We start from the raw sequence: 27228 nt of genomic DNA on the forward strand, positions 1-27228 counted from the left end.
TCGGAGGCATGCACACGACTTTCCTGCAACGATTTTATACTGTAATTAATGAGATTACATTGGCCACGCGTTCGCACTTTTTCCTCTGCGTCCAGCAGGCGCCCTCCTAGCTCCTTTTCCTCCAGCTGTCGGAAGCCTCTCCCCCGGAACTGCGCGGATCTGCCGCTGCGGCTTTCTTCTTTCCCTCACTCAGCCAATAGCAATCCTCACCTTTAAAAATTCCGCTTCTGATTGGACTTCTGGAAGTGTGACGCTCTTTGAAATTTGTAGCGGGCGCCGCAACTGTGGCTGTTGTTGCCGATGTTCCTGCCGCGCGTTGCTTGAAGAAAGGCTGGCGGTTCGCTCGGATCTGTGCCGGGTCCGGAGGAAACGGGTTGTCCCTCCGCGGGAGCGGTGAGTGAGTGAGTAAGCGAGCTTTAATGAGAGTAGGAGGATCGATGTCTAGCTGCTTGATCGCCAGACGGCGCGGGGCCAGTGGTGGGTTTTACAGCCTTAGAGGCTTCATTTTGCTCTCGGTGGATTCAGTGGCAAGCAACGGTCAATATGGAGTGCGGTTCTCACTATTCCTTCCCAACATGGATTTGGTTAGGAATTATACTTGCATGTTGCTCTGCATCGTAAATTCTTAAAAGCTACGCGACCGGCTATTGGACCCCATCCTGAATTGCAGATATAAGGTATAACCAAAGTTGAACCAAGTTTGCATGTGCTAATGTAGCTAGATCTAGGTACAGTTTCCGTACTGTTGTTATTCCACCCTAAATTTCTTCGTTCCAAATGATCTGTAACGTGGAAAAGAATATGGTACCTGCTTTTGATGCGGACATTAGCCCTGAAGGATGTTTTGATGGATTCAGTTTTTGGCAAGATTGTTTTGTCAAGATGGTCATCTTGCAAACACCACAATATTATTTTTAAAATTTCAGCTCCCAATAATTAAGTCATATTGTGCTTCATTAAGGCCACTTGATCAACTAGTAGTTGCTGAAACCCCAAATCTGTGTTTTAAATATTGTATTGCAAAAGTTGATTTGTACTGTTTTTGAAGGCCGTGGCCAGGCTTCTCGTTGATAATCTGTTCCGACTTGAGCTGTTTGTAGTATTTTAAATGGCATTATGCTCTGGGGTTTGGTTTATACACCAAGAAACAGGAAGTGATTTGTAATATACAGCAAATGCCACATTGTGTAAGTAAATGGTTAATGTCTTGTAAACCAATTTTTGCAGCAAGATTAAATAATGAGTTACAGCAGATTTTCAAGTTTCAGGTTGACTTGTATTCTTGGGGGTTACAATCAACTTAGAAAGGTGGTGGGGACACTTGGGAAAAAGTCCATGTGCACCAAGAGGAAGCACTGTAAAAGTTTATTCTGGAAAACAGAATATTTGTTTTTTGGCCAACCATAACATCAATGAAAATAATAGTTTTATTTCTTGGGGAGGCACCCAACTTGTTTTAACATTTTAAGAAGTTCCAATTCCACAGCATTTGAAAACCAGAATAAATTATATATTTTATAGTAAATATTAATCTTAAATATTAATATAAAATAAACCAGAATAAATTATATATTTTATAGTAAATATTAATCTTAAATATTAATATAAAATTACAGTGGTACCTTAGTACTCAATTGCTTTGAAACTCATCAAATTTGGTACTCAGTACATATTGACATGGAAATTTTGTTCTGATATTCATTTTTTGTTTGGTACTCAATGCACAAGCTTGAACTTGTTGTCAAGCTAGAACTTGTTGCTCTCTGCTGCCTTGTGACTCATTACATTATTCCTTATGGGAAATTTTTTTGGTACACATTGTTTTTAGTACTCCTGAAATGAATTAAGAATGTGTACCAAGGTACCACTATACATTTAAAATTGATGAATGTATTTGTAGAAAGATTTTGATTTTAAAGCTTGGATGTTTCTGGGGGGAAAATATCAAAGATGATTAAATATTTTAGAATTATTAGGATTAATTTAAGTATTTATATGGCTGCTTAACTAAGACTATGGATTCTGGATAGTGAACACAAGGGAAACAAAGAATAGAACATAATTAACCAAAATAAGACCATAAGAAAGGCTGAGCGCCAAAGAATTGAGGCCTTTGAACTATGGTGCTGGAGAAGACTCCTGCAAGTCCCTTGGACTGCAAGGCGTTCAAACCGGTCAGTCCTAGAAGAGATCAACCCCGACTGCTCTTTAGAAGGCCAGATCCTGAAGCTGAAACTCAAATACTTTGGCCACCTAATGAGAAGGAAGGACTCATTGGAGAAGGGCCTAATGCTGGGAAAGATTGAGGGCAATAGAAGAAGGGGACCACAGAGAATGAGGTGGCTGGATGGAGTCACTGAAGCAGTAGACGTGAGCTTAAATCAGGGGTGTCAAACTTAATTTCATTGAGGGCCACATCAGCATTGCAGTTGCCGTCAAGCCGGGTGGATGTGGCCTGGGTGGGCGTGGATGTAGTGGGTGTGGCCTATTGGGTGGGCGTGGCCAGCTCTACATCGTTCATGTCAAGGGTGCCTGTGGGGGACTGGGCAGGAGTGGGACATATCTGAGGGTCTCTGGCAGAAGGGGGTGGGACCGGGGCAAGCGCCAAGGCATGGTCCATTTCTTCATTCCTTACAAAGGGTGAGGCCTCCCCAGCATGCACCCAGGGGGCAGGGCCAACGCGGCAGGGGCTGGTTCCTTGCTGTATTGAGATGGCCTTGTGGAGGTAAGACTGAATGCGTTTCAGCATAGATGGCCACCACAAAATTGTACATTGGCTCCTGGCCAGCCAAGGCAGCAGGGGCCGTTCCCTCACTGTTTCCAGGATGGCTTCGTGGGCCACATGAAACTACTTCGCGGGCTGCATCTGGCCCCCAGGCTTTGTGTTTGACATGTCTGGCTTAAATGGACTCCAGAAGATGGTAGAGGACAGGAAGGTCTGGAGGAACGTTATCCATGGGGTCGCGATGGGTCAGACACGACTTCGCAATTAACAACAACAACAAACCAAAATAACACAAGCCATTCAATGCTACTGAACAATAACATGATGACAATAATTATAAGATTATATGGAGTTTGAGAAAAGATTACTTTTTGCAGCTGTACATTTAATGCAATTTACAGCATATTAAAATGGCGATCTTGCTTTTCTGTGACTTTATCCAGCAGTTGTTATTCTTTGCAGGCTAAACCATGTTGAATATGCTGAACCCTGTGGCACTGGAAGAGGAGACAAATAAAAAGCTCACAGAATTTATCCAGAATGTTCGTAATAGAGATTTTGTATGGATGGATGAGATTCTTGAAGAGGCTATCAAGATGTTTAAGAGGTAAGAATTAACAAATTGCTAGAAATAGTACTAAAAATTTGTGTTTTTTTCTATCTATACATTCAAACATCCCGGAAACTCTTTAGTCTTAAATTCTTAATGTAAATCTTTATAAACAATAGACGAGAAAGATTAAATACAGGAAATGATTTTATCTATATTCAGTTTAAATAAGTCGATTTGATCCTGGCCTTTTGTCCTAGCTCCTAGTTATTGTATTTGGTCCTTCTAATTTTCAAAAGAGGTACTAACACTCCAAATCACCATCAACCAGCAGCCTTCATGAAAATGGATTTCCAAATGGATCCGATTTTTCAACCATTATAGTATGAATTGGTGTGTTTTTTAAAGAAAAAAGAAAGAAAATGACCAGTCCTCTCGTGTTGAACAAAACTGTGAATCTGAACAATTAAATTAGTGGTCAGCAAATATCCTAGGAAAAATTGACAGAATTTTTAATAAAGGCACTTGTCAAATATGTTAAATTGTTATTTCTTTTGTATTAAAGTAATAGCTTTGATGGAGAACCAGAGCTGATGCCAAAAACCCCATCTCAGAGAAATCGTGGTAGAAAGAAATGTCTCTCTTCTATTAAGAATGATCAGTTTGCCACAAGAAGGTAGGATTTCTGTTTCATGTTTAAATGTATGCAAATATTTGGGTTATAGTACAATTCCAACTGATATTTGGATCCAAGCTACTTGAGGAAATGTCTCACCCTGATGTTTTAATGTTTTTTTTTTATGTTTTTATGTTGTGAGCCCTGCAGAGTTGTTGGACATGAGATGGATGGAAAATAAATTGTATAATAAATAATTGTGGAAAATGTTAGGCTTAGGAGTACCTAGAATGAACTGAATAAGTTTGTCGTTTGGGAATGGTTTACTAACTCTATAAACTAAAGTACAAAACCATTTTTCATGGGAGAAATTATGGTTTACAAGACATAGACACAGTGCCTACAGTGTCTTTGTACATAAGTATATTATGATCTCATAATTAATAGACTCAATCCTCTCGAATCCCTCTCCTGTCAGATCCTAGGATGTGCTGTCCAGTTGGATGGTAGGAACTGGAGTAGAATCTTGGTGTATCTGTAGAAATCCCCATAGATAGAAACTTATTGTTGATGGACCGTTCTGAATATTTAGCATAATGGTATTTTAGATGAGATCTATGATCCACTGAGTTGAAGTCTCTCTGCTACTTGTGAGTTTTCAAGATTGGAATCTGCTTACTATAACCTTGGACTGGCACAGGTTTCCCCCCCCCCCATGCCTTTCATTGAATTCAGTTGTAACCAGTTTTAAAGACCCTTGTCTGATGTACTAAAAGAACTGTGGTGTGTTTTGGCTTGCATGAGCCAGAAGATCTTTGGAAGATCCAGCATTTTGTTTCTTTATCCCTATCGTCTTTAAAAATCTTGCAGAGCAACCACTCCTTTATTTTGATCACAAAGTTGTTTTTTTTTTATGTGAACATAGTGAGACAGTGAAGATACTTTAAATTATATGGATTATAGACTCATAATGAAATGAGTTCATGTATCATAGGAACAATAAGCCAAATAGATATAATGCTTGGGGATATGAAACAACTTGCCACAACCTCTGAAGACAGATTTAGCAAACTTGTGCAAGGAATTTAGTTTGTGTTCTTGTGTGTCTGTATTTTCTTTTGTTTGTAAGGAGCTTGAAACTCTATGCACTCCCACATTAGTACAAAAATATGTGCAGTATTTCTATAGTGTAGAAAAGGAAAAACTTGAGAAGATGGCATAGCTACTTAAGCAAGATAACCGGCATACAAGTCTAATAAATAAATAGCACAACTCGTGTGTCCTTACCGTTCTGTTTCAATTATATGGAATTGTTTCTTGAATATCAATGGATTAAAACCTGCAAAATAAGGTAATTGAAGGCTGCATTCATTTTTTTTAATGAAAGCATATGAAATACAATGGCGCTAATGAGCAAGAATTGCTGTATATAGAGTAATAGCTTATTATTGGATATTTTCAGATGCAGTCATTTGGAGGAAACCTGAACTGATTCTAGGGAACTTAACATTCACAGAGGGGCCATTCCCGCGCCATTCCCGCGACCAGGTGGCCAACAAGCCACAGATTGGTACTGGGCCATGGCCCACAGGTTGGAGACCCCTGCTATAGGCAACAGATTTTAAAAGTAGTGTGCATTGGACAAAGGGCCATTTCAAAATGATGCTCCAAATTTGGTTCAGTTGTGTGCTATTTGGGTAGAGTTGTCCTGCTGACGACAGAAAGATGGCCAGAGTACCAAGACTCTACATAATTTTGTCCAGCATACAGTATTTGGATTTTTAGTGCTACCAGATATGGGCTGCAAAAATATGGATCATCACTTAGATGGAAACAAAGACACACAGAAAATATTTAGCCTCATCTGGGTGTTTGCAGTTTTAATTACTTGATTGTATGTGTTGGCTACATTGTTAAGGACTTCAGAGTCTATGATAATTTGATATTAGGTAACATTAAATAGGACTGGGTGAATCTTGGAAAGAGTGATCAGCTGACAAATAATTGAAAATTTCTTCAAAATATTGGGAATGCTTCTGAAGACAACTTGGAAACTGCAAATGTCACACAGTGCTGGTGCTAGATTACCAATCAAAGATATTTCAAAATTAATGCCATCTTGAGGTTGTTACATTGATTACCAGGCTTCAGTACTCCATTCAGAATGCTGGTTGTCACTTAGAGAGCCCTATATGGCATGGTATTCAGATATAGCAGGGAGTGCCTTATGAAATATGAGTATCTGACAAGAAGATTTTGTAAGGATTTTATCCTCATGTGAAATCTGGAGTAGAAAATAGGTATTTTTGGTAGTAGTCTTTACATTATGGAAGACAACATGTTTGGATCCTGCTCTCTTGTTCAGAAAGATTCTTAAACCTTTTAGTGTACCCTTCATGCCCAGATGATTTGCCGTTATTTTCATTATTTATTATAACATTGATTAGGTAGAGTCTGCCTATTAAGGGTCTTGGGATAAAATTGTCCTAAATGGCTTTTATATTTATGATGCGATTAATTTCTTTAGAGTTTTCTGCTCAGTAGTGATTTTGAGAAAATGTTTTAAAGATTGGCTTTATATTTATTTCTTTAGTTGTATTCCATCCAAGATCACTCTTTCAGATCAAAAATCAGCAAAATGTTTAGTCTAGTTCATTTTGTGCCTCCTCCCAATTGCTTTTATTGTGTGCAAAAATAAGTGGAGACTTGTTCTGCCTCACTCGTAATAAGTGCTAATTTTGACATTGTGCACTTGACAATATGTTTCTTTTACCAGATCATCTAAAAGAAGCAATGCCCGGATGAGGGCTTCAAAGAGGATTTCCCAAAATGCTCAGCACAAAAAAGAATTAGAAATTCAGAAAGCTGAACTAGAGAACACCTCTCCTTGTGTACGTGTAACTAGATCACAGGCTGCCAAGTTTTCCATGCCTCTCTCAATTGCTGCTGTTAAGAATCCAGTTATCGATTTAGCCAAAGGGAGGATACCACTGGTAGAAATTAGTGGCAATGAGAGGCGCACTGCAGAATTGCAGATAGAAAAAACGCCACCCCAAATAGCAAAGGTTGCCTTAAGCCATACTTTGTCTTCTTCACCTGTTAAGAGATCAAAAACCTTGTCTGAAACATCTGTGGTCATAATCCAAGACACTCCTGAGGAAAAAATAAGAAAAGAGGCTGGACGGGCAGCATGTAAGTTGAAGATAGCAAATGTCTCTCTCTCCAAAACTATTGAAAATGAAGAGCCCAGGGCTGAAAAATTATGTCCACAGCAACAGGAAGATAAGCCGCTATCTGAACCCAAAGCCATGTTGAACTTAAATAAAGTTCCACAAACACCTGCTGTCCCTAAAGGAAGCCGTCGCTCTGTGCGCCGAAGCCTGATGGGCAGAGCCTCCACAAGCTCCAGGGCCTCTCTGGCCAAGAGATATTCGCTAAGCACGAAAAGGGAACAAATCGTCTTGAGACGCAGTAGCAGGACTGCGTCCAAACAAGAATCTATCCAGCAGTCATCTGTGCATAGGCATGTAAACAGTAAGTGGTTTTTTTTTTCTTTTCAATTTTATAACTTTCTTGGCCATCATTCCAAGCGTGGTGCTTTCAGTGGACATAATTCAAAATAAATTTCCCTACCATACTATGAAAACACTGTACTTTTAAAGAAGTTCAATTTTTTTTAAAAAAAGAAATCGTACGCAGTTTTAGATTAGATACAAATCAGTTTGGGGTAGTGGTTAAGGTATTAGGCTAGAAACTAGGAGACTGTGAGTTCTAGTCCCACCTGAGCTGGGTGTATGGGGTCAGTCACACTCTCAGCCCTAGGAAGCAGGCAATGGCAAGGCAGTTCTGAAATTTTGCCATGGAAACTGCAGGAACTAGTCCAAGCAGTTACCTAGAATCGAGGCTGTCGAAGGCACATTTCCCCCTCCCCCACCGCAAATTAGATATAGTTATACTTTTAAGAGTGAAAGTGTTTAATGCCGCATGGTTTATTTAAAGTCTAAAGTGTTTTCAAAGCTCTCCTAAAGTGTCCCTAGGTGGAACTGATTTAATCAGATTGGGGCTACCACAAAGAGAAGTCCCTCATTCTGATACCTTTCTGCCTTACTGACCTTCATGGGTGCCTAGTAAGTGAGCACTCTGAACATTTCTTGTTTTTTAAAAATGTTTTTAATAATAATGATAATTGTTAAGTATTTATTATCTTTTTGTATGCTACCAGAGTCACATGTTTGTGAGATGGATACCTATATACGCTGTTGTGCACAATTATTAGGCAAGTGAGTATTTTGACCATACCATCATTTTCATGCATAGTTTGCACTTCCAAGCTGTACAAACTGGAATGCTTACTGGGTATAAGCATATCAGGTGATGTGTATTTGTGTAATGAGGGAGGGTGTGGCCTAAGGAGATCAACACCCTATATCAAGGTGTGGATAATTATTAGGCAGCTTTTTTTTTGGTCAGGCAAAATGGGCCAAAAAAGAGATTTAATTTACTCTAAAAAGTCAATTCCTCTGAAAAACCTTTTACAATTTTTGACCTTTCAGAGTCCGTTAAATCTCTTTTTTGGCCCATTTTGCCTGACGAAAATAAGCTGCCTAATAGTTATGCACACCTTCATCTAGGATGTTGATCTCCTTAGGCCACACCTTCCTTCATTACACAAATACACATCACATGATAGGCTTATATCTACTAAGCCAGCGGTCCACAACCTTTTGAGCACCAGGGACAGTGGAGAGGTTTTTCCATGGACTGGAGGAGGCGTGGTTTTGTGTGTTGTCTGTATCCCATGGATGGGACTTCACTTGTTTGCACGGCCCGGTTTCTGGTATGCCGCGGACCAATGCCAATCCACAGACCAGGGGTTGGGAACCCCTGCATTAAGCCTTCAAGTTTATGCAGCTTGGAGGTGAACAATATGCATGAAAATGATGATATGGTCAAAATACTCAGTTGCCTAATAATTGTGCACATAGTGTATATTGGACAAGTAAATAAAAGCACAGCTGAGTTAGAGTAATACAGCTGTAGCAGGTATTCTCAATGGAGAGGCATCTTAATGAGAGAAAGTTTATTCTTATAAACTACTTTTCTTTTAATATACAGATAGTCCTCAACTTACGACCACAATTGGGACTGGAATTTCTATCATAAGTCATTGTGGTCATAAATCAAGTCTGACCCAATTTTAGGACAATTTTTACAACAGTTGAAAAGTGAATTATAAGGTTAAGCGAATCCAGATTCTCAAATGGGTGGATTTTTTTTTTTTTTTGCTGGAAAGCAGCAAAACAAAAGGTTGCAAATTGTGATCATATGGCTACATAATACTGCAACCAGTGTGAATATGAGCCAGATGCCAAGTATCTGAATTGTGATCATGTAATAGTGAGGCTGGTGCGATGGTTGTAATTGCAAGTAATTTTCTCCAAGGCCGTCATAATTTTGAACCATTGTTAAATGGTTGTAAGTCAAGGGCCACTTTTAAAGTTGATCCTTAAAAAATATTGACAAAACTTAAACTTAAAAAAGCCAATAAAAGAATATTGTAACAAATGAAAGAACATTGATAATGGGAATTAAAGTTCACTCAATAGACAGAACTCAAATTTCTGGTTTGTGAAAATAACATCTAGATCAGGCATGTCAAACTGCCAGCCTGTGGGCCGGATGCGTCATCCTAAAACTGCGCCCACCCCATTGCCGTTAATGGAGAAAAAGCTCTGATATGTCGCACGATGTCAAGTGACGTCGTGAGTTTGACATGCCTGATCTAAATAGTCTAAAGTTTCTTGAACAAGTTTCATGTGCTTCAAACCCAGATTAATTCAGTTATCTTTTGACCCGGGTGCTGTTAAAAGTGCAATAGAAAAAAGATTTATTTGTAGTTATTGTGTTTGATTGTAATGATCTATAGCTTATGTTGGGCCTAAAATGTTATTTGTATTTTCAGCTGAGGTAATTATGGAAACACTTCAGGATAAAGAAAGTACTGAATCCAGGTGAGCTTATTTCAGTCAAACAGGTTTTGTGAAAGTAATAAATTCTTGACTTAAGACAGCTACTGTAGTTTAATGTGGAATGTCTTTGGTGAGCAGTTAATTTTATTTAATCATTTTGATTCATTTATTATATGGTGTCAAAGAGATACTCTGGCATGAACAAAAGTAAATTAAATACTAGATCAAACAAAAACAAATCACTTCTATTTTCCTTATGTAGAGTGACTAGAAAAAAGGAACAAGACATTTGAATACTGCCTGTGGTAATTAGAGGCTGCTTTTCACACACAGCAGTTTTTCAAATTCTTTCATAAAAGTTTCTTAACTTTCCTACAATAAAATCTACTTATCGAAGTAGATTTTTCTGCATTCCTGTGTGGCAATTTAATTACTCTCCATGAAGCCTGACGTACAGTGATGTATGACCCTACCTATGTCACTTGGGACTGCTTCTGGTTTGGAATCTTAATTCCAAAAACTGCCAATCTCTGAAAAACACAATCTAGATAGAGCAGTGGTTCTCAACTTGTGGGTCGGGACCCCATTTGGGGTCGAACGACCATTTCACGGGGGTCGCCAAACAAGGCTGTCCGCCATTTTTTTCCCATTTTCTTTGGCAACGCCCCTGGCACCCGGTGATGTATAAGTGGTTGGGGGTCACCACAACATGGGGAACTATATTATGGGGTGGCAGCATTAGAAAGGTTGAGAACCACTGAGATAGAGGAAGTTTTCACACAGACTAGAGAGTAACAGAACTCTCTAGAATCTGTGAGCTTTGGGCAGTCTTTATTAAAATCTTTCTATTCAAAACAAATCTGTAGTTAATAAATATTATATTTATCTTTGTGTTCTTTTTTTTTTCTCCCATAGAGCAATATTAGATTCTATGCCTCATTCTCAGGAGGTAAGTTAAAGTAGATGTTTATAAAAGCATGTTGACGTAAGCAGAGCATCCCTTCATAGGGTATTAATTAGCTGATTCCTTTGATAAGAGTGTATAACTACTTCTAACTCTGTGTATGAGTGTTTATATAATCCTGCCAAAGAAGTCTTTTGAATGCGAGGGATTTGCTGTCATTAACAAATGTTGCAAAGGATCTCGTTTGAATGCTTTGCTCGTCCTTCTGTCTTCTGAACTGCATTTTGGAACTTTATCTAGGTAATTTCTAACTGATCAGATTTCATATATATAATAATAATTTTCTGGCCCCAGGATAAATACACATTTGTCATATTACTGGGACTATATAGAGCACATGTTAAATTTCAGGTAGCCAACTATAAATGTATTTTCTTAGTATTTCCAAAGGAAACAATTGCTTCATTGTTAAATGGCAGAAGTTTGACTTTTTTATGGAGATAATTGCTTATTAAATTTATACTCATACAATATATATTCATACAATTTGTGAGCTTGTACTAGGGGATGAGAAAATTTATAAGTAGTTTACTCTTGGCCAAATGTAATACTACCTTATGTAAAGTAACTGACACTATGAAGCAGAGTCTGGTAGGTACTGTAGATGAGCATATAGCTTTTCTGACCAAGCCTTGAACATTTTGGTTCTCAGAAGTAGGAATCTATGAGTGTGCGTTGTAGTATTCATAATTGGTTACATTGATCTAGTAATAAAGAAATAATAAAGTTGTATAATCTCTTATTTGAACTGTCCTGGAGGTAACTGGTACAATAAAAACAACTGTTCCTGTTTGGAGCTTCACATTACTAGAGTTCTTTTACTATTTTTTATTGCTTTAAACCAGTTTGTATTAAAGTGACATGAACATTATATTTGTGACTGTCTATAACTAAAAAGATCTTTATTTATTAATCTTTATTGTCACAAAGATCTTTCAGCCAAGAAGAGATCCTGAAAGAGTATACAAATTACATCTTGGGAGTCTTATGATCCTTGCTACTGTCAGATCATCTGGAAAGCAAATACAACAATTCTGAATCTGCCAAACTTACCTGCAGTGAAAAATTTCTGGCCCACTTCCATGCTTGATATTTTTCAACCAGGCATTGGACTTTGATTTAATTCTATGTATAAAACAGTAATTCTCTGCCATTTAAGCCTCATTGATTTCAGTGGGTGAAATGTAAATTTCAATTCAGTCGGAACCATCTTAAATTTAAATTGAACCATTAAAGCAATATCTCAGTCAACTAATAATTCTATGTGATTTGCTTGGGAAGCAATTCAAAATATGATTACCTTTATTGTAGGTTGATGAAAATCTCAACAAATCTCTTCATTCGAACAAGACTACTGTGCCAGAGACTCCCCAGTCTGAAGAAAAACAGCATAAAGGAGATAGGGAAGGTCAGTAGATTGGCTAAGTAGCAAAAATAGCTAGCTTTGAAGCAAATGGAACATCCTAAGAAATACAAAACCTTAATCATATATATTCAGTACCAATCCAGTTATATAATAGTAATAATTTTAATAAGGGTTTTCTTTCAGGGAAGAGGAGAATCAGCTATCTTCCACTGATGGTCAGATTAGATATATACCCTGCATTTTTGCTCTTTGAAGTAAAGCACCTAATAAAAAATTAAAGCCAAAACAATATCAAAGGCTAATACAAATTAAAATTAGCAATGTCACTCATGCCTTAGTTGCTTTTTCCGGAATACTGCTGCATATTCTATATCATGGGTGTCAAACTCGACATATTGTGACATCGTGATGTTTTTTGCCTTTGCGGAGCTGGGGTGAGTGTGGCTTACACGTGATGCATCCAGCTCATGGGCTGCCAGTTTGACACCCCTGTTCTACATGAAGCGGTACTTGAAGACTACTCAAGCTGTAATTGTTCCAGAATGTAGCTGCATATGCAGTATGCACTGTATCAGTGTATCTCAGAAAACCCATTTCACATTGCTACTATGTCAATTGCACTAGTTACCGTAGGCTTCTGTTTGCAATACAAAATACTGATGGCTGCCTATAATGCCTTTCATGGTGCATCAGCTGGATATTTGCAAGATTGTCTGTTTATAATTATCTTCGCCATCCTTTAAAACTAGAGTTTCTATGGTCCGGGTTGGATCAGTTAAACATTGCTACCTTGCAGGACCCAGGAAGCATGCTTTCTGTGTCTGCCATATAAAACAGCCTTCCCCTTGAAATATGTTTTGCCCTACTGGCCTTTGAGAAGGTCTAGACCAGGAGTCTTCAAACGTGGCCCTTTTATGACTTGTGGATTTCAACTCCCAGAATTCCTCAGCCAGCATAGTGGGATTGCAACAATCCTGGATCATCTAAAATGTTGCTATCTAGTGATCATCTGGATTTTTGCTGCTTAGATAAGTTGAGACCCAGGCCTTGACTTCAGTTCTGATGCCACCCTTGTCACTCAGAATAGCTCCATGGCTAAGCACTCCCCAGGATCTGCCATGCATTGCTTGCTTTCAGGTGATTTTGTCTTTCTGTTAACCAGCTCTGCAACCTACTCAGGGCTGTTCCTGGTCATACAAAATCTTTGTTTTTGAAGTGGCTTTGGTGAATGCTCTTCTGTGACCACTGCAATCTCTGAAATCATGCAAAGTATCCCTCACTCCCCCCCTCACCCTTTCCCTGATTATGGAGGCACCCAAGACCATTTGAGTGCACACCCCATTCTTGTGCAGTCTCCAGAAATCACACAAAAATATGCATGTGTTTGAGAATAGTTGGTGAGTGCTGGTGTCTCATTCAAAACTTTGTGGTATGTCACTTTTTGACAGCATCTCATGGGTTTGCCATCGTTGGTTTAGTTTACACTAAATAGCTTGCATTTTCTATAAAAAGAATTTATACACATAATGAATATTCTGCTTGGACAATTGACTATTTATATGCTGATGAAACAACTTTGCCTCTGCCTAACTTGGCCAAACCCTTGAATGCTCATCCTCTATTTTTCTTTATATGCAGAAGACAGCTCTGAAGTGAGTGATAAGTTACAAGAGCAGCCTCAGAGTGCCCGGTATGTTTCTTTGCCTCTTTTTGACAAAAGCTGTGAAATACTGATCTGGGGAGATAGAGGAAAATAAGAAAGGAATCATCTTTACTTTGCTCTTTGAGTATAGAAGGTAGTCAGGATAAGTAAGGATAGTTGAAAATGCAAAGAATCTGCAAATCTTAATGAAAGCCAAAGAGCAAACTGAAAAAAATGGGATTGAAATTTAAAAAAAGAAGACAAAAGTAATTACGGCAGGTAGAGCAACGAGCCTTAGAATTGACAATGAAGATACTGAAGTAGTGGATAACTTTTCCCTTTCATGATCAACCTTCTGCAGTAAAGGCACAAGCATTCAAGAAATACATTGTAGACTAGCACTTGATAGAGTAGCCATAAAGACTTTGAAAAAGATATTCAAATGCCATATATGTATGTATGTATGTTTTCTGAGGTTTTCGTGGGTGTTTGTATGTAGGTCTTTGGTTATTCGTGTTTTCTCCTGCGTAAAATTGGAAGTGTCTTGCCAACGTTTCGACAAAAGTCTCATTCGTCATCTTCAGGCTGGTGCTTTCAGCTTCGTGCTCCTAGAAGCACGAAGCTGAAAGCACCAGCCTGAAGATGACAAATGAGACTTCGTCGAAACATCACCAAGACACTTCCAATTTTACGCGTGAGAAAACCCGAATAACCAAAGACCTACACACACACGTATGTGTATATGTGTGTGTATGTGTATATATATATCAATACTATAAAGATCAAAATCATACAAGCCATGGTATTCCCTGTGACATTCTATGGAAGTAAAGCTGGACTTCAAAACAAACAGGATAGGAAGAGTATTGACACCTATGGACTTTGGTGCTAGAGAAGACTTCCAAGAATACCATGGACAGCCAAGAAAAACTTGCATCATTGAACAAATCAACCCAGAGTTATCATCTCTCTGGGAAAAGGTTGTAAGGCTAAGAATGGTGGAAGAGGATGACCAGCAGCAAGAAGGATGGATTCAGTTACAGTGGTGATGAGTGCGCCATTGGGACATTTGAAAGGACAAGTTAGAGATAGATTGTCATGAAGAAAAATATCACTGTGGTTGCTAGGAGTCAAAAACAAGTTGATGATAATCAGGATAAGGTTTAAATCTTTGTAGCTAATTACAAGGAACCATGTGATTTAATATCAAAGGCTATATTCCTTCCCAGTTCTTTTGGGTGCTCAGAACAGATGCAATCCTCTTCCCCAAACCTATCCTTTCAAGAATTTTGAAACTTCTCTGCTTTCAGAGCATGGTAATCTTAAGTTCTGTAGGAAAAAAGGTTGTACAGTTTCTTTCTGTTTTCCTTGCCTCTGTTTCTCACAGCACCCCCAGTGAAGTGTGTGTGGTAGCAAACCCACAAAGAATAAAGCTCAGCAGGTCCAAGTCACAGGACAAAAAGGAGTCATTGGTTTCAGGCCAAGCTATTGAGGGAATCCTGCTGCTAGTCTTCCCAGCCATCTGTGCAAATACTAACTAAGAAATGCTCAGCAGAAGCCTCCCACAGAGCATTCCCTCCAGAAATTCAATGGAATCTTCTGCCAGCTTCCTGCCAAAGTAATCCAGTGGTGCCTCTATGTACCCCCTGCCAGAAGTAGGCTGCATGTAACTTCAGATGTCAGTGCTCCACATCTCCCAGTATGCATTACCTTTGCTTAATGCTGATGATAGTATTTAATAAACTCTGCAGGTTATTCTGAGTCCCAGACATATGGAAACTACTCTCAGAAGCCACCAATGGGAGAAAAGAACAATAGATGCAACATTTCCAGATGGCTAAAACCAATGGGGGTTTTTCTTTTCTTTGGAAACATCAAGATAATCTTGGAAGAAAGGAAAAAAATCCCTAGAGCCTTAACATTTAATTTTTCTGTAATATATGGGAGGCAATTACCAATCAGCTGCTAAAGTGATAATAATTTTACAAAGACTGTATCCTTTCCCTATCTGAGATTTTAGGTTAAGGTTTAAATTCAATCTTAAATCCTAAGTAGCTAATCTTGGACTTCTACCTCATTAAATAGTTACCAAGCAGCTATTTTGCCCCAAGTGGTTTAAAAGCCACAGGTTATAAGATTTTGTTTCCCACCTGTATCTGAGATAAGGAGGTGTCAGAGCTGAGTCATGATATCAAACGAGCCTTTTATAATCTTGCAGGAGAAAGCCAAGCTATAAGAGAGCAATTAGGGATAGAGATGATGGACAGCACACAGAAGATGAGCTCTCTCCACCAAGAAAAAAGACTCTATCTCCTCAGTGTCCTGCCAGCAAGGTAAGGCAAGCATTATGCCCCTGAGAGCGCACCCAGGACAAGGAGTTGATTTCTGTGGATTGATAATGTTCTGGGTTTTTCAGGTTGTGCGGCCCTTCAAAACATTCTTGCACACAGTGCAGAAGAACCAAATGCTGATGACTCCTGCCTCTGTAAATCGAAACAGCACAATAAAATCATTCCTCAGGCAGAACACTCCCCTCCGCTTCACTCCCAAGGTAACTTAAAGTACTCTGTATTTAATAGCAAAAAAAAAAAAAAAGGAGAGGAGCTTCTGAATTGATGATAGAAGTTGCCTCTCCTCAAAAGTTGAAAATATCAAAAGGTTCAAGTTCTGGTCTTGTTATTAAGTTTAGCTAAGGACATAGTCTCACATTGCATATATTCTGCTGTTAACTGTTGAGTTTACACAAATGTTCAGTTTGAAAGTCCCTACTTGGAGCTCTTTGGGTTCCAATAGCGGAAAGCTCTGAAGTATTGTATGATTATATTTAGTTGAGTTGAGCTAGTAAAACAGAGCGAAGTTGAAAACCAAGAATGTGAGCAATTGATGAAGGTAACAAGGTTTAAGAAGGACCAGGATAAGCAACTTCTGGATAGGTGAAATTGTGCACTACTGGCACAAGAAAATAGATAGGCAAAGGGGCCAAAAAGACTGAAAGGCAAGCATGGGGTTTGGGAGATGCATTGTTTTGAAATTCTGAGCAATGTCTCTAGATTTAGCTCTTTGTTAAACCTGAAAACTAAATAATTTTGCCTCATGCATCTTAGCCTTTAAGTTCAGTATTCTTCCATATGAGTTTCTGGCAGATAGTTCAGCCCTTTGTTGCTTCTTGGGTTGAATATCCCAGCAGGTTGCTCTTATGTTCTTATGATTCTATTTCAGTCTGAATTAACAAAATGTGTAGTAGGTCAGAATCCTATATGAGACCGTATTTCAGCTGTGGTGGCACAGTGGTTAGAATGCAATATTGCAGACTAATTCTGCTGCTTGCTAATTGCTAGCAGTTCGGCAGTTTAAATCTAACTGGCTCAAGATTGACTCAGCCTTCCAACCTTCGGAGGTCAGTAAAATGAGGACCCAGATTATTGGGGGCAATGTGCTGAGTCTGTAAACAGTTCAGGGAAGGCTTTAAAGCACTGTGAAGCTGTATACAAGTCTAAGTGCTATTGCTATATAGATATTGAAAAGATTTTCTAACACCCAAATATATTTATTAATCATGTCTCAATCTTTTCTTTATACAGGGAGGGTTTGTTGTAAGTAACAAGAATGAACTTACTTACAGTAGGTGCATTTGTGCATAATTAACCCAGTGTGTGTTGCCCAAAGCTGTCCTAACTTGCATAGAGATCTCTTTAACAGAAGCCCAGCATATATTTAGTGTTTTTCAACTAAATTCTAGAAAGTAGATAGTGCATGTAAAGTTATTACTAGAATTGTACTGTTTATTGAGATAGCCTTCAATATTTCAAAATATGATATATTAATCCATCTAATTCATATCTCAGATCCATTTTTGCAAGCTAAGAAAGCGCAACAAAAAGCTATTTTAAGCTACCTTTGGATTACTTCATGTATATTGTTAATAATAGAGTTGCTTTAGTGCATGCAATGTGAAGTATAAATAAAATATAAAATTCACGCTGACATGCTCAGTTGTAACTAGCTGTATGTTTGTATAAGTAAACTTTAGCAACTACCTTGTTTAGTAATTGTCTGCAGTTGCAATGGTGATTTTAAAAAAAGATCAATCCTCACATTTACAACATTGACAGATCTGTAAAGCAAAGGAAAGCTGAAGTAAAAGGGTAAGGAGAGCTGTGGTTTCACTTAGCAAACCCTTTGCCCTATCTGCCTAGTTGTTTCCAAAAACAAAAGGGCTGCCTGCAAGGGAAAGAGTTATCCTCCGAAGGGCAGTGAAAACAGACCTCAGATCCCAAAGACCTCCTTGAACGGAAGAGAACTGCTCCAGCAAGCATGAGCTACTTATACAGAGTGCTAAAACCTGTCATACATTTCAAGTTTTATCAAAATAGTTTTGTTTTAAATCCCCACTTCTGATTCTTTTTTATGCCAGTTGCTTGAAAATTTCAGGAATTTGTAGCGGCAGTGCGCATGACTTACAGGAGCAAAGTTGGGCTTGGAAAGAACTACTTAAGCTCTTACATTGCCTTCTTCCCTACTTTGAAAATTATGAGTAATTGACACTATTTTGTATACATAGAAAACATTCTGTTCCTGAAATAAGATTGAGCAGAACTCTGGAACATCTCACTTTTTCCCCCAGGCCTCTCTAATCCAGTTGTCTGGTGTTGATTCAAAAATATTTAAGAATAGCTATTTCTGCTATTTTAACAACCCAAATAAATGGCTGGATCTTCATGGTCCAGGGAAAAAAAATCTTAATGCCCTCAGAAACTTTCCATCTTCCAAATAGGGTGGTCTATTTATATTGCAGGTTTACTGTGAAATGTGTTCACTAGAGTAGAGAGAAGGTTACTTTTTTTTTTTTTTTTTTTTGCTAAAACCATAATTCTGCTTTTAACCTTTCACCTCAGGGTGGACCTTTACAGTCACAATAAAAATGAATGCAGCTTTTCATAAGACCTTAAGATAAGCTTCCTCCCTCTCTTCTTCTCTCTAGGAAAAAGAGAGGCAGCGGTTAGAGAATCTGAGGAAAAAAGAAGAGGCCGAGCAACAAAGAAAAAGGAAAGTGGAAGAGGAAAAGAAACGGCGATTAGAGGAGATGAAACGGTGTGGATTTGAATCCTTATGGCTGCTTTTTTTGTAATGTCTCCTGATCTTTTTGGCTTCCTTCTAACTGGTCTCCTGTGTGCCCTCAGTAAACGTGAAGAGCGTCTCCAAAAGGTGTTGCAGGCCCGGGAGCGAGTAGAGCAGTTAGAGGAGGAGAAGAAAAAACGACTTGAACAAAAATTGGCTCAACATGAAGAGAAGAATGAAAAGGTAAATGAAGTGAGACAGCTTTTGGGAAATATGGTATATAGTATCCACATACTATCTAGTTATAAAGCCAGATGAGATTGTTAAAATCATGCTCTTATCATCTCAGCTCAGAACCACTCTTAGTCTTTATTCTATATTATTATTTATACTAGACTTTTCAGGCTCATGCAGAGAAAACATTACTTTTAACTTTTATTTCTTTTTTTTAAAAAAACTATTGTTTTTTAATCTGTAAGAAAAGAGAAAAAGAAAATAGTTCAATACAGTAATAAATGATAATGCAAAAAACAAAAGATAAACTAGAATAGAGCTAAAGCTTAGAAAGAAGATAACAGTAATAATAACAAAATGATATATACATTTAGAATGATGAAATATGATCATAATCAACTATTAAATAACAAATTAAACCTTGGCCACACGGAACCACGTTTATCAGATTTCTTACAGCATTGATGGAAAGTAAATTCATCTGTACAAACGTCATCCAAATTTTTAAACTGGATACTGCAGAATATCTTCTGAGCTGCTGCTATTCCCATGCAGGATAAATTCATGTTTTCACTAGGTACCAAATTTTTCAAAATATAATTTCACATCCATTCATGTTTTGGATTCTTACTTCTTTTCTAACCACTGCTTTACAACTCTAGGAGTTCCCTTCCATGTATAGACCATAAGACTCTTTTTTGGTTAGTACAGTCATTTTCCAATAAGGAGGAATTCATTAAAACTATAGGAAAACAAAGCACCCTTTCTTATTTTTCTCAAAGCTGGAAACAAAACTGTCCCTTCCATGTGTGTAACATGGCCCTATGCACCGCAGCCCTCCACGATGGAAATACTGTTTGCCCAGTTGGCATAATGTATTGTCCACTCACTATATGTTTCAAACAGAATATGTTCTATGTACCAGGCAAGATGTGTATTTTAGGTACGAGAGGAAAAAATAGCAGAAGGCAAAATTAAGAAAAGGGCAGCGGCTAAGAAGCTGGAAGAACTTGAAGCCCGGCGCAAGCAAGAGGAAGATGTCCGCAAACAGAGAGCACTGCAACTGGTAAAGTAGAGGGTTGGCGGGCAAAAAGCATGGTAGTGGTGGACCTAGGAGACTGAGGAAGGGGGAATTAATACGTTCCTATTTGTTTGTTTTTGACACAATTCTTTTAATTTCTGTTGATTTGGGGAGGTAATCTTAAAAAACAACATCTTTAGATTAATCAGATTAAATGTGCTTTATATCATGAGCATCAAGGTAAACCTCGATAAAACAGATTATAACTAATCAGATCCAATGCAGATTTGAATCAGGCCAAAATCATAGCAATGGAAAAAGCAGTTGGATGAGTCATTTGCCCAATAGCACCCACATTACTACAGTGGTGGCAAAAATGCATTAGGAAGATCAAGTTGAATTCTTGGTTTAGACTTTCTTCCTATTTGGAACTTTTTTCTGACAAACTGTTCCCCACATAGTCAAGATAAGCTTCAAAATGTCACTGTGTATAATTGGAAGATTTTTTTTTTTGCCTCTTTTTTCTTTACAATGATACATATTAAGAGCTGAGTAGAAAAAACCCGGATGTTTCAGGTTCAAATCTTATGAGATTGTGGAAGAGATATAGTGACTGTCATGTATGATTTTTCTTAGGAGGAAGAAGAACGTAGACATAAGGAACTGATGCAGAAGAAAAGAGAGGAGGAACAAGAAAGAGTAAGGAAAATTGCAGAACAACATCAGGCTGAGCTGGAAAGAGAAAAAGAACTGTCTGCTAAGAGAGAACTGGAGAAGAAGCGAGAGCAGGAAAAGATCCAGGCCCAGCGGTAAGAACAGAGTAGCTGACCATCCTTCTATTACATGAATTCCCCATAAAAGTAGGCATGGAAAGGCTTCCAAGGTGCATAAATATATAATACGGGTACCTTTCAGCATGACTGGGACTACCATGGGGTTTGAGTTAATGATGAAAAGATTGATTACTGGTGGCAAATATAGCATGTTTGCTTGCAGGAAGCATGAACAACAAGAAAGAGAAAAGGCTGCTCGTTTGCAGAGAGAGGTTTTGCAAGCAGCTAAAGAAAAAGAGAGGCTCAGGAAAGAAATGGAGGAGAAAGAGAGGAAATTGGTAAGGGATTCTTCATCTCTCTGAATGTCTTCAGTCATGTTTGCCCTCCATCCACCTCATCTGGATCCTGTTGGGCAACATCAATGACCTTTCTCAATATTGTATGGCCTCTTTTTAGCAGGAGCAACAGAAGCAAGAAGAGGAATTAAAGAAAATAACTTCAGAGGCTCAGGCAAAGGTTGCTAATAAGCAACTGAATGTGACCGTGAATATTGAGGTAACCTCAGAATTACCCTAAATAATTAGCAAAAAGCAACACAATAATAAATAATATATGGTCTTAAATTTAAGATTATATTGGGAAGCAGATTACCTCTAGCAGTGTTTTAAGATTTAATTTATAGAACCATTTTTAGTAATGCCAATAAAGTGGAATTCCAGCTTTTGAGTTGTTGAATAAGAATAACTCTTTGTATATACCTCTTCTGCTGGGAATTGTAGCTTGGCAGCTACAAGCTGGAGAGTCACAGTGACGTTTATTATTATTATTTATGTATTTAAAAGGTATAACTGCCCATCTTATAACAATGGCTCCCAATTAATTATTCTACAATAAACACAATTTGACACTGAATAAATCAGAATAAGATAGCCTTGGCCCTAAAAACAACAAATAAGAATGTTGGCCTATTTTATTGCTCTATGTCATTTCTAATAGAATTGTTTTTTCTTGAAATAGAAAGGAACTTCGGATCCTCAGGTTACACTTTACCACAAATGTCCAAAGCTGCTTAAAAGCAGGGAGGGTGCAGTCCAGAAGATTATATCTTACTGCTGCCATTGTTGGAAGAACTAGGGAGATTATTTGGGAATGAGGATGAATAAGTTATGTGGGTTACTCTTCTGCGAAACGGTGGGAAACTGCTAGCAGATATCCTCTAGCATGTGCTGCGACTCTTTTAGTAGTTCCAGTGACTTGATTTTGTTGCTGGCCTTCTTTTTTCTAGAACTCACCTATCTGTAATTCGTATCAAATGACACCTCAAGGCCCCAAACAACCCAAAATTGATATAAATAATTATGGAATGGATTTGAACAGTGATGATTCAACAGACGATGAGAATCAACCCCGCAAAACCGTCCCTGCTTGGGCTTCTGGTATGTTGAAACCCATCTGTGTTCTTTGCTTCACATTATAGCTGAGCGCTCCCTTAGATCTGCTTTCTCTTAACCCAGTGTTCTGCAGATGCATGGAAAGTGCAGCTTGTAGAATTGCTAATAATCCAGAGAGACAGAATAGTAACATGACAGGAGGGTGCTAGGTTGTGGAAGGCTTCCCAGCATTTTATGGAAACTGTTACCACAGAATATGATAGTTCACTTTACATGCTTTTAAAAATTGGCAGACAGGTTTACAGAAAAAAATATCCTGCAATTAGCCTTAAGTGCTGAACAGAAGATCTGTGCTCAGAAGCTGTGGAAGGAGCCATTAGTATTTTGGAAGAGTGAATGAGATGCTGGGCTAGATAAGCTCTGATTTGCTTTTAAGCAAGCATGTTTAGAAGATGCTTGAAAATCTTATTTCGGTAGTCTAATAAGATTTTCAAGCATCTTCTAAACATGCTAAAAACAAATCAGCTTAATGCAACATGGAATGGGCTACTAAAAATATGAAAGTTCTGTGTAATGTGACAGTACGGTATTCATGATGTACTTGAAGACTTGACACAGTCTTTTAAACGTGATTTAGCAGCTTGGTCTTTTTGCACACTTTGTGAATATACTTTTAAAATGTGCTAGGAAGCAGAATTTCTATTTCCTGCTGGTTTGACAATGGTGACTTTTTATTTTTAATCTAGACAAGATACTTTATAACAGTGTTTCTCAACCTTGACAATTTTAAGGCATGTGGACTTCAACTCCCAGAATTCCACAGCCAGCATGCTGGCTGTGGAATTCTGGGAGTTGAAGTCCACATGCCTTAAAATTGTCAAGGTTGAGAAACACTGCTTTATAAAGATTGCATAAATGCATTTCAAATAATTTACAATTAAAGTTATATATAGGATATCCATCTCCCTTATGGGCCGAATCTGTTAAGTATATTTTGAGAGGCAGATTTCACTGCTTCTAGCTGGAATCTATAATGGTTCAAAAATATTTTGGGAAGGAAATATTTTGTTAACAAAATCAAGATCAATTCTAACTTTAGTCTGGGGTTGTTGTTGTTGTTGGTTTTTTTTTTATTTTAAAATGTTCATAATTGTTGCTATTGTCTTCCTCTGTGAAATTGGGGAAAATTCATCCCTTCTTCCTTGGGAATACTTGCTGTCCATTTTAAGGACTGAAACCTCACAGTGCAAGCCACCATGGCAGTCAATATGTCGGTTCTTCCCTCCCTTAGGAAATCAACTAAGCCAAGCAATCCTGCATCAATATTATAACCCACCAAACACCAAAGCACTCTTTGGAGTGGTGAAGAGTCCCAAGTTGGAAGAAATCTTCGATAAAAGCAAGCCGCGTTATTTCAAGCGCACAAGCTCCGCAGTGTGGAATTCCCCACCTTTCCCAGGGGCCAAATCTCTGTCTTCTGCCTTCAAGAGGTGCTGATGCCTGTTCAATCTAATGTGTGTCTGGTTATGTTTGTCAAAGGAGAAAATGAGTTGCTTTTCAACAGAGTTTTGCACTCTGTTTTCTTTTATCAATATTAATAAATATTATACTCTTATAATGAAGTTGCTGTCTTTGCTCACAGTGCCTAAGTGACCTGCTAGGATTGGCAACAATATTATAATAAACCTACTGTTATGTATGACCGCTATTGGAAACCTATGTGCAGAGACTAAGGGAATTGATCTTGATAAAAGTATATAAGAACCATTACCTAGGCAAAGAGGGTTGAAACATCATTTAAGTCCTGGGAAGCAAGATAATGTTTGGAAGCAGCTCAGCCAAATATTTGCCTGATTCATTGAGGTATAACAAGGACGGGGGGTACAGTACAATCAGACATGAGAGATTCTGATTCTATAGCCTGCCTCAATAAAGTATATTATTTTTTAGTCTGTTCTATCTAGTGGGGTTGACATGTATGACCAAGAATAAGGACATGTCACTTGGCATTGAGTGGCCTTGGGTAATTGCTCATTCTAACCTATCGTTAGATTACTGTGAATATATGAATTGAGACAGATCAAGCCCTTGAGGGGGAAGAGGGGATAGAAATGCACCATGAAGCATGCCTATGGTCATCTTATGTATTTTTGAGCTTTATCATTAGACATGATAGAGCAGGGGTTCCAACACCATGGCCCACTACTGGGCCGTGGCCTAACTGCAACCAGGCCATGCAAGCAGCGGGCTGGCACTCATGCGTGTGCAGCTCAATTTGAAGTCGATCTGTATGCAGATGCACGCCAACCCACCACTCACATAACCTGGTTCCCCTCTCCCCACCCCAGCCAAGCCACCAAGCTGCAAAGGTTGGGGACTGCTGTGATAGAGAATGCAATTGTTGATAAAGGGGCTTAGTTTTCAATATGGTTGCACATAGGATTGGCTGCTATTAATCTCTAGTTTCCTTAATAAATTTCATCGGTGTTTTGATTACTTTGTCCTATAATATATTTGCCTCAACAGAGTTGCTCCTTTTGTACTGTCATTCTAAGGCACAAACCCTAGTTACAAATAAAAAATGTGTTTCATGCAACAAGTTACATTTTCATACCATACTATTATGGATTAGCACAATGCATGAATTCTGCCATTAAATTGTTCTGGAATGATTGTGCAAAAATTCCATCTGACAATTTTGAGGGGAAAATATCAGCCAGTAATGCAATATTTTGCAATGTTATGACATATCACTAACAGGTAGCCAACTTGTTTTAGAAACAAATCTACTTATCAGCCTTGTTATTATAGAGAATATATGGTAGTATCTCATGTGAGTGTAAAATTGGATTTATGTATTTGCTTCTATTTTTTAATATCCAGGAGAAATATGCTAAGAATCTCAAAATAGCCTTTTTAAAAAAAAATAAAAAAAAAATATTTCTTCGCTAGTGGATGGCAGGCTTGACTGGAACAAAAATCTAGATGAAGTCAACTGATATTCCCACCTCTATTGTGCATAGCCCCAGATTAATTACTTGACTTCTAAAACTGCCCATTCTCCCAAAACATAGGATGGCTTTAAAAGGGATAAAACCAAAACATGAAAGGAATTGAGCTGAAGAAGAAGATCTATTAACCTTATCTAGGGATTAGCAAAATTGCGCAGTCTAGAGACAGTGAAAAGAGTCAAGTCTTAAGTACCTTCTCCCAAGCCAATAGATTTGGGATATACAAACTTTGGGGGATCCCCAATAGCAATACCACACTTGAGCAACTCCTTGAGATTCAGTCCTACTATGTCCTGGTTTGGGTACACCTTTCCAGTTTGCTATTGGGAAAAGGTGGAGGGACTTTGGAGTAGTTGGTCCAAAGCCATGAGCCAGGTTTATACACATGCTGTCTGGTGCAGCAGTGCAAATGCTATGTCCATGATGGAGCAAATGCTGAGTCCCCTAGTGATAGCGTTCCTTCAATCCACAAGAGCCTTTTCAGAATTAAGTGTACTAATGGCAGGCATTTGTCACTCATTAGTAAATGAAACAAAAATGCAAAAATACTAGGCAGTCGATTTAATAAAACAGGAAATATACAAGACCCAGCCAGTGTGAAACAATAGCACACAGAGATACAGAAGTTCCAGAAATGAATTAATTTCTGATTCACATTTATAAAATGGTTTATTTTTCAACTCCTGATGTTTTGTAGTCAGTATCTTGCATCTGTTTATTGCTTTCTGTAATGAGAGGAAGATTACATAAGATATTGAAGGGAAAAGAAACAGAAAATTGACTAATCCCAGGCATGTTTTAGAAACAAATGCCACTAGGTTCCATAGGGCTTATGTCTTATAATAAGTACCTGGGAGGGTGTGTGTGAGAGGATTAAGGGGTTTTTTTATTATTGTTTACCCTTTGCTGCCTAGAGCCTTTAGGAATAGGTGGCATACAATTATAGTAAGTAGGTAAGTAAATAAATGATTTCTATGTAAATCATAAAAATCTGTACATTTGTCTATTCCAGAATAAACTTGTTTGGCTTCAATCTGATTTTCCTAGCCTAATCTCAGAATTTAAGTAGTGTCAGTCTTGGTTAATATTTGGATGGGGGAAACCACTGGGGAATTCCAAAGGCATTAGCTAGATTGATGTCACAAAAAAATCCAAAATTGAATTGTAGCTACTCACTTCTGTAGCACGACCAATAAAACTGACCATATGCTATAATTAGGGCAGTGCAACCACATCTTAACTATGTTAACTATGAAAACTTTAAGGTATCTGACACAACATTGTTGCTTCCAGAGAAGATGGAAAAGGAATTGGAGGTAAAAAAGAAAATATAATGTATAATTTTATGCTGCTGGATAAATTGCATATATAATTCAATTAATCAATAACACTTTGCTTAGAAAAAAAATGTTATAGAAATTCTGCATCTTGCTGTAGGGGTGTAGTTCAAAAAAAGTGCTATTACCACCAGTTTACGTAGAGCTTCTTTTTCCTTCAGTGAATAAGCGTCAACACACTCTTTTATTTTCTTTACAGTCTCTGTTTCTGAATTTGTTGGATTATAAAGCTGCAGTTCTTGAAGCAGATCAGCCTGCAATCCTCTATACATTAAAAATAAAAACTGTTCAACTGAGCTGCACAGGGCAGAAGCTAAGAGAGGAAATAAAATGAAATGAAAAGATTTTTTTTTGTTATTATTCTATTGTTGATTTTATCATTGACATTAAGTTGCTTAGAGTTAATCAGATTAGATAGAAGTCATCTGAATGAAGGATGAATGGAGTGGTGGGATTCAAATATGTGAACAACCACTTCTCTGTGTGGATGCCGCTTCCGGAAGTCCATTCTGGACCTGGGCAACAAAAAATTAGCTACCGGTTCTGTTGAAGTGGTGCGAAATGGCTGAAT

The 27228-nt window shown here is 38.1% G+C and overlaps 1 protein-coding gene across 6 annotated transcripts; it reads left to right on the forward strand.

Moving 5' to 3' along the window:
- On the forward strand, positions 1–27138 carry LOC120312457 (inner centromere protein). Of its 6 annotated transcripts, none has more exons than XM_039353199.1 (20): positions 1–393; positions 3188–3332; positions 3841–3951; positions 6668–7425; positions 9854–9902; positions 10776–10809; positions 12136–12232; positions 13829–13880; positions 16051–16165; positions 16249–16383; positions 17414–17425; positions 18814–18923; positions 19013–19133; positions 20068–20190; positions 20782–20954; positions 21142–21256; positions 21378–21473; positions 22204–22354; positions 23601–23799; positions 26857–27138. In XM_039353199.1, the coding sequence occupies exons 2-20, from the start codon at positions 3196–3198 to the stop codon at positions 26867–26869; spliced, it is 2601 nt and encodes an 866-aa protein (XP_039209133.1). In that variant the 5' UTR covers positions 1–393; positions 3188–3195; the 3' UTR covers positions 26870–27138. The 6 variants fall into 6 exon arrangements, with proteins under 6 accessions (XP_039209133.1, XP_039209137.1, XP_039209132.1 ...); XM_039353198.1 differs by having other exon boundaries at positions 2–401; positions 21375–21473; positions 26857–27136; XM_039353197.1 differs by having other exon boundaries at positions 2–393; positions 21375–21473; positions 26857–27135.
- Positions 27139–27228: the final 90 nt, after the last annotated feature.

This window comes from Crotalus tigris, unplaced genomic scaffold (assembly GCF_016545835.1).
Source record: "Crotalus tigris isolate CLP2741 ecotype Arizona unplaced genomic scaffold, ASM1654583v1 scf7180000018504.2861643, whole genome shotgun sequence".
Lineage (NCBI taxonomy): Eukaryota > Metazoa > Chordata > Lepidosauria > Squamata > Viperidae > Crotalus > Crotalus tigris.

Excerpts from the sequence above, each read along its gene's own strand:
- LOC120312457 (XM_039353198.1), top strand. The coding sequence starts at position 3,196 with ATGTTGAATATGCTGAACCCTGTGGCACTGGAAGAGGAGACAAATAAA. Across the intron at positions 20,955-21,141 it reads GAAAAGATCCAGGCCCAGCG|GAAGCATGAACAACAAGAAA; the intron begins GTAAGAACAGAG and ends GTTTGCTTGCAG. Across the intron at positions 22,355-23,600 it reads CGTCCCTGCTTGGGCTTCTG|GAAATCAACTAAGCCAAGCA; the intron begins GTATGTTGAAAC and ends TCCCTCCCTTAG.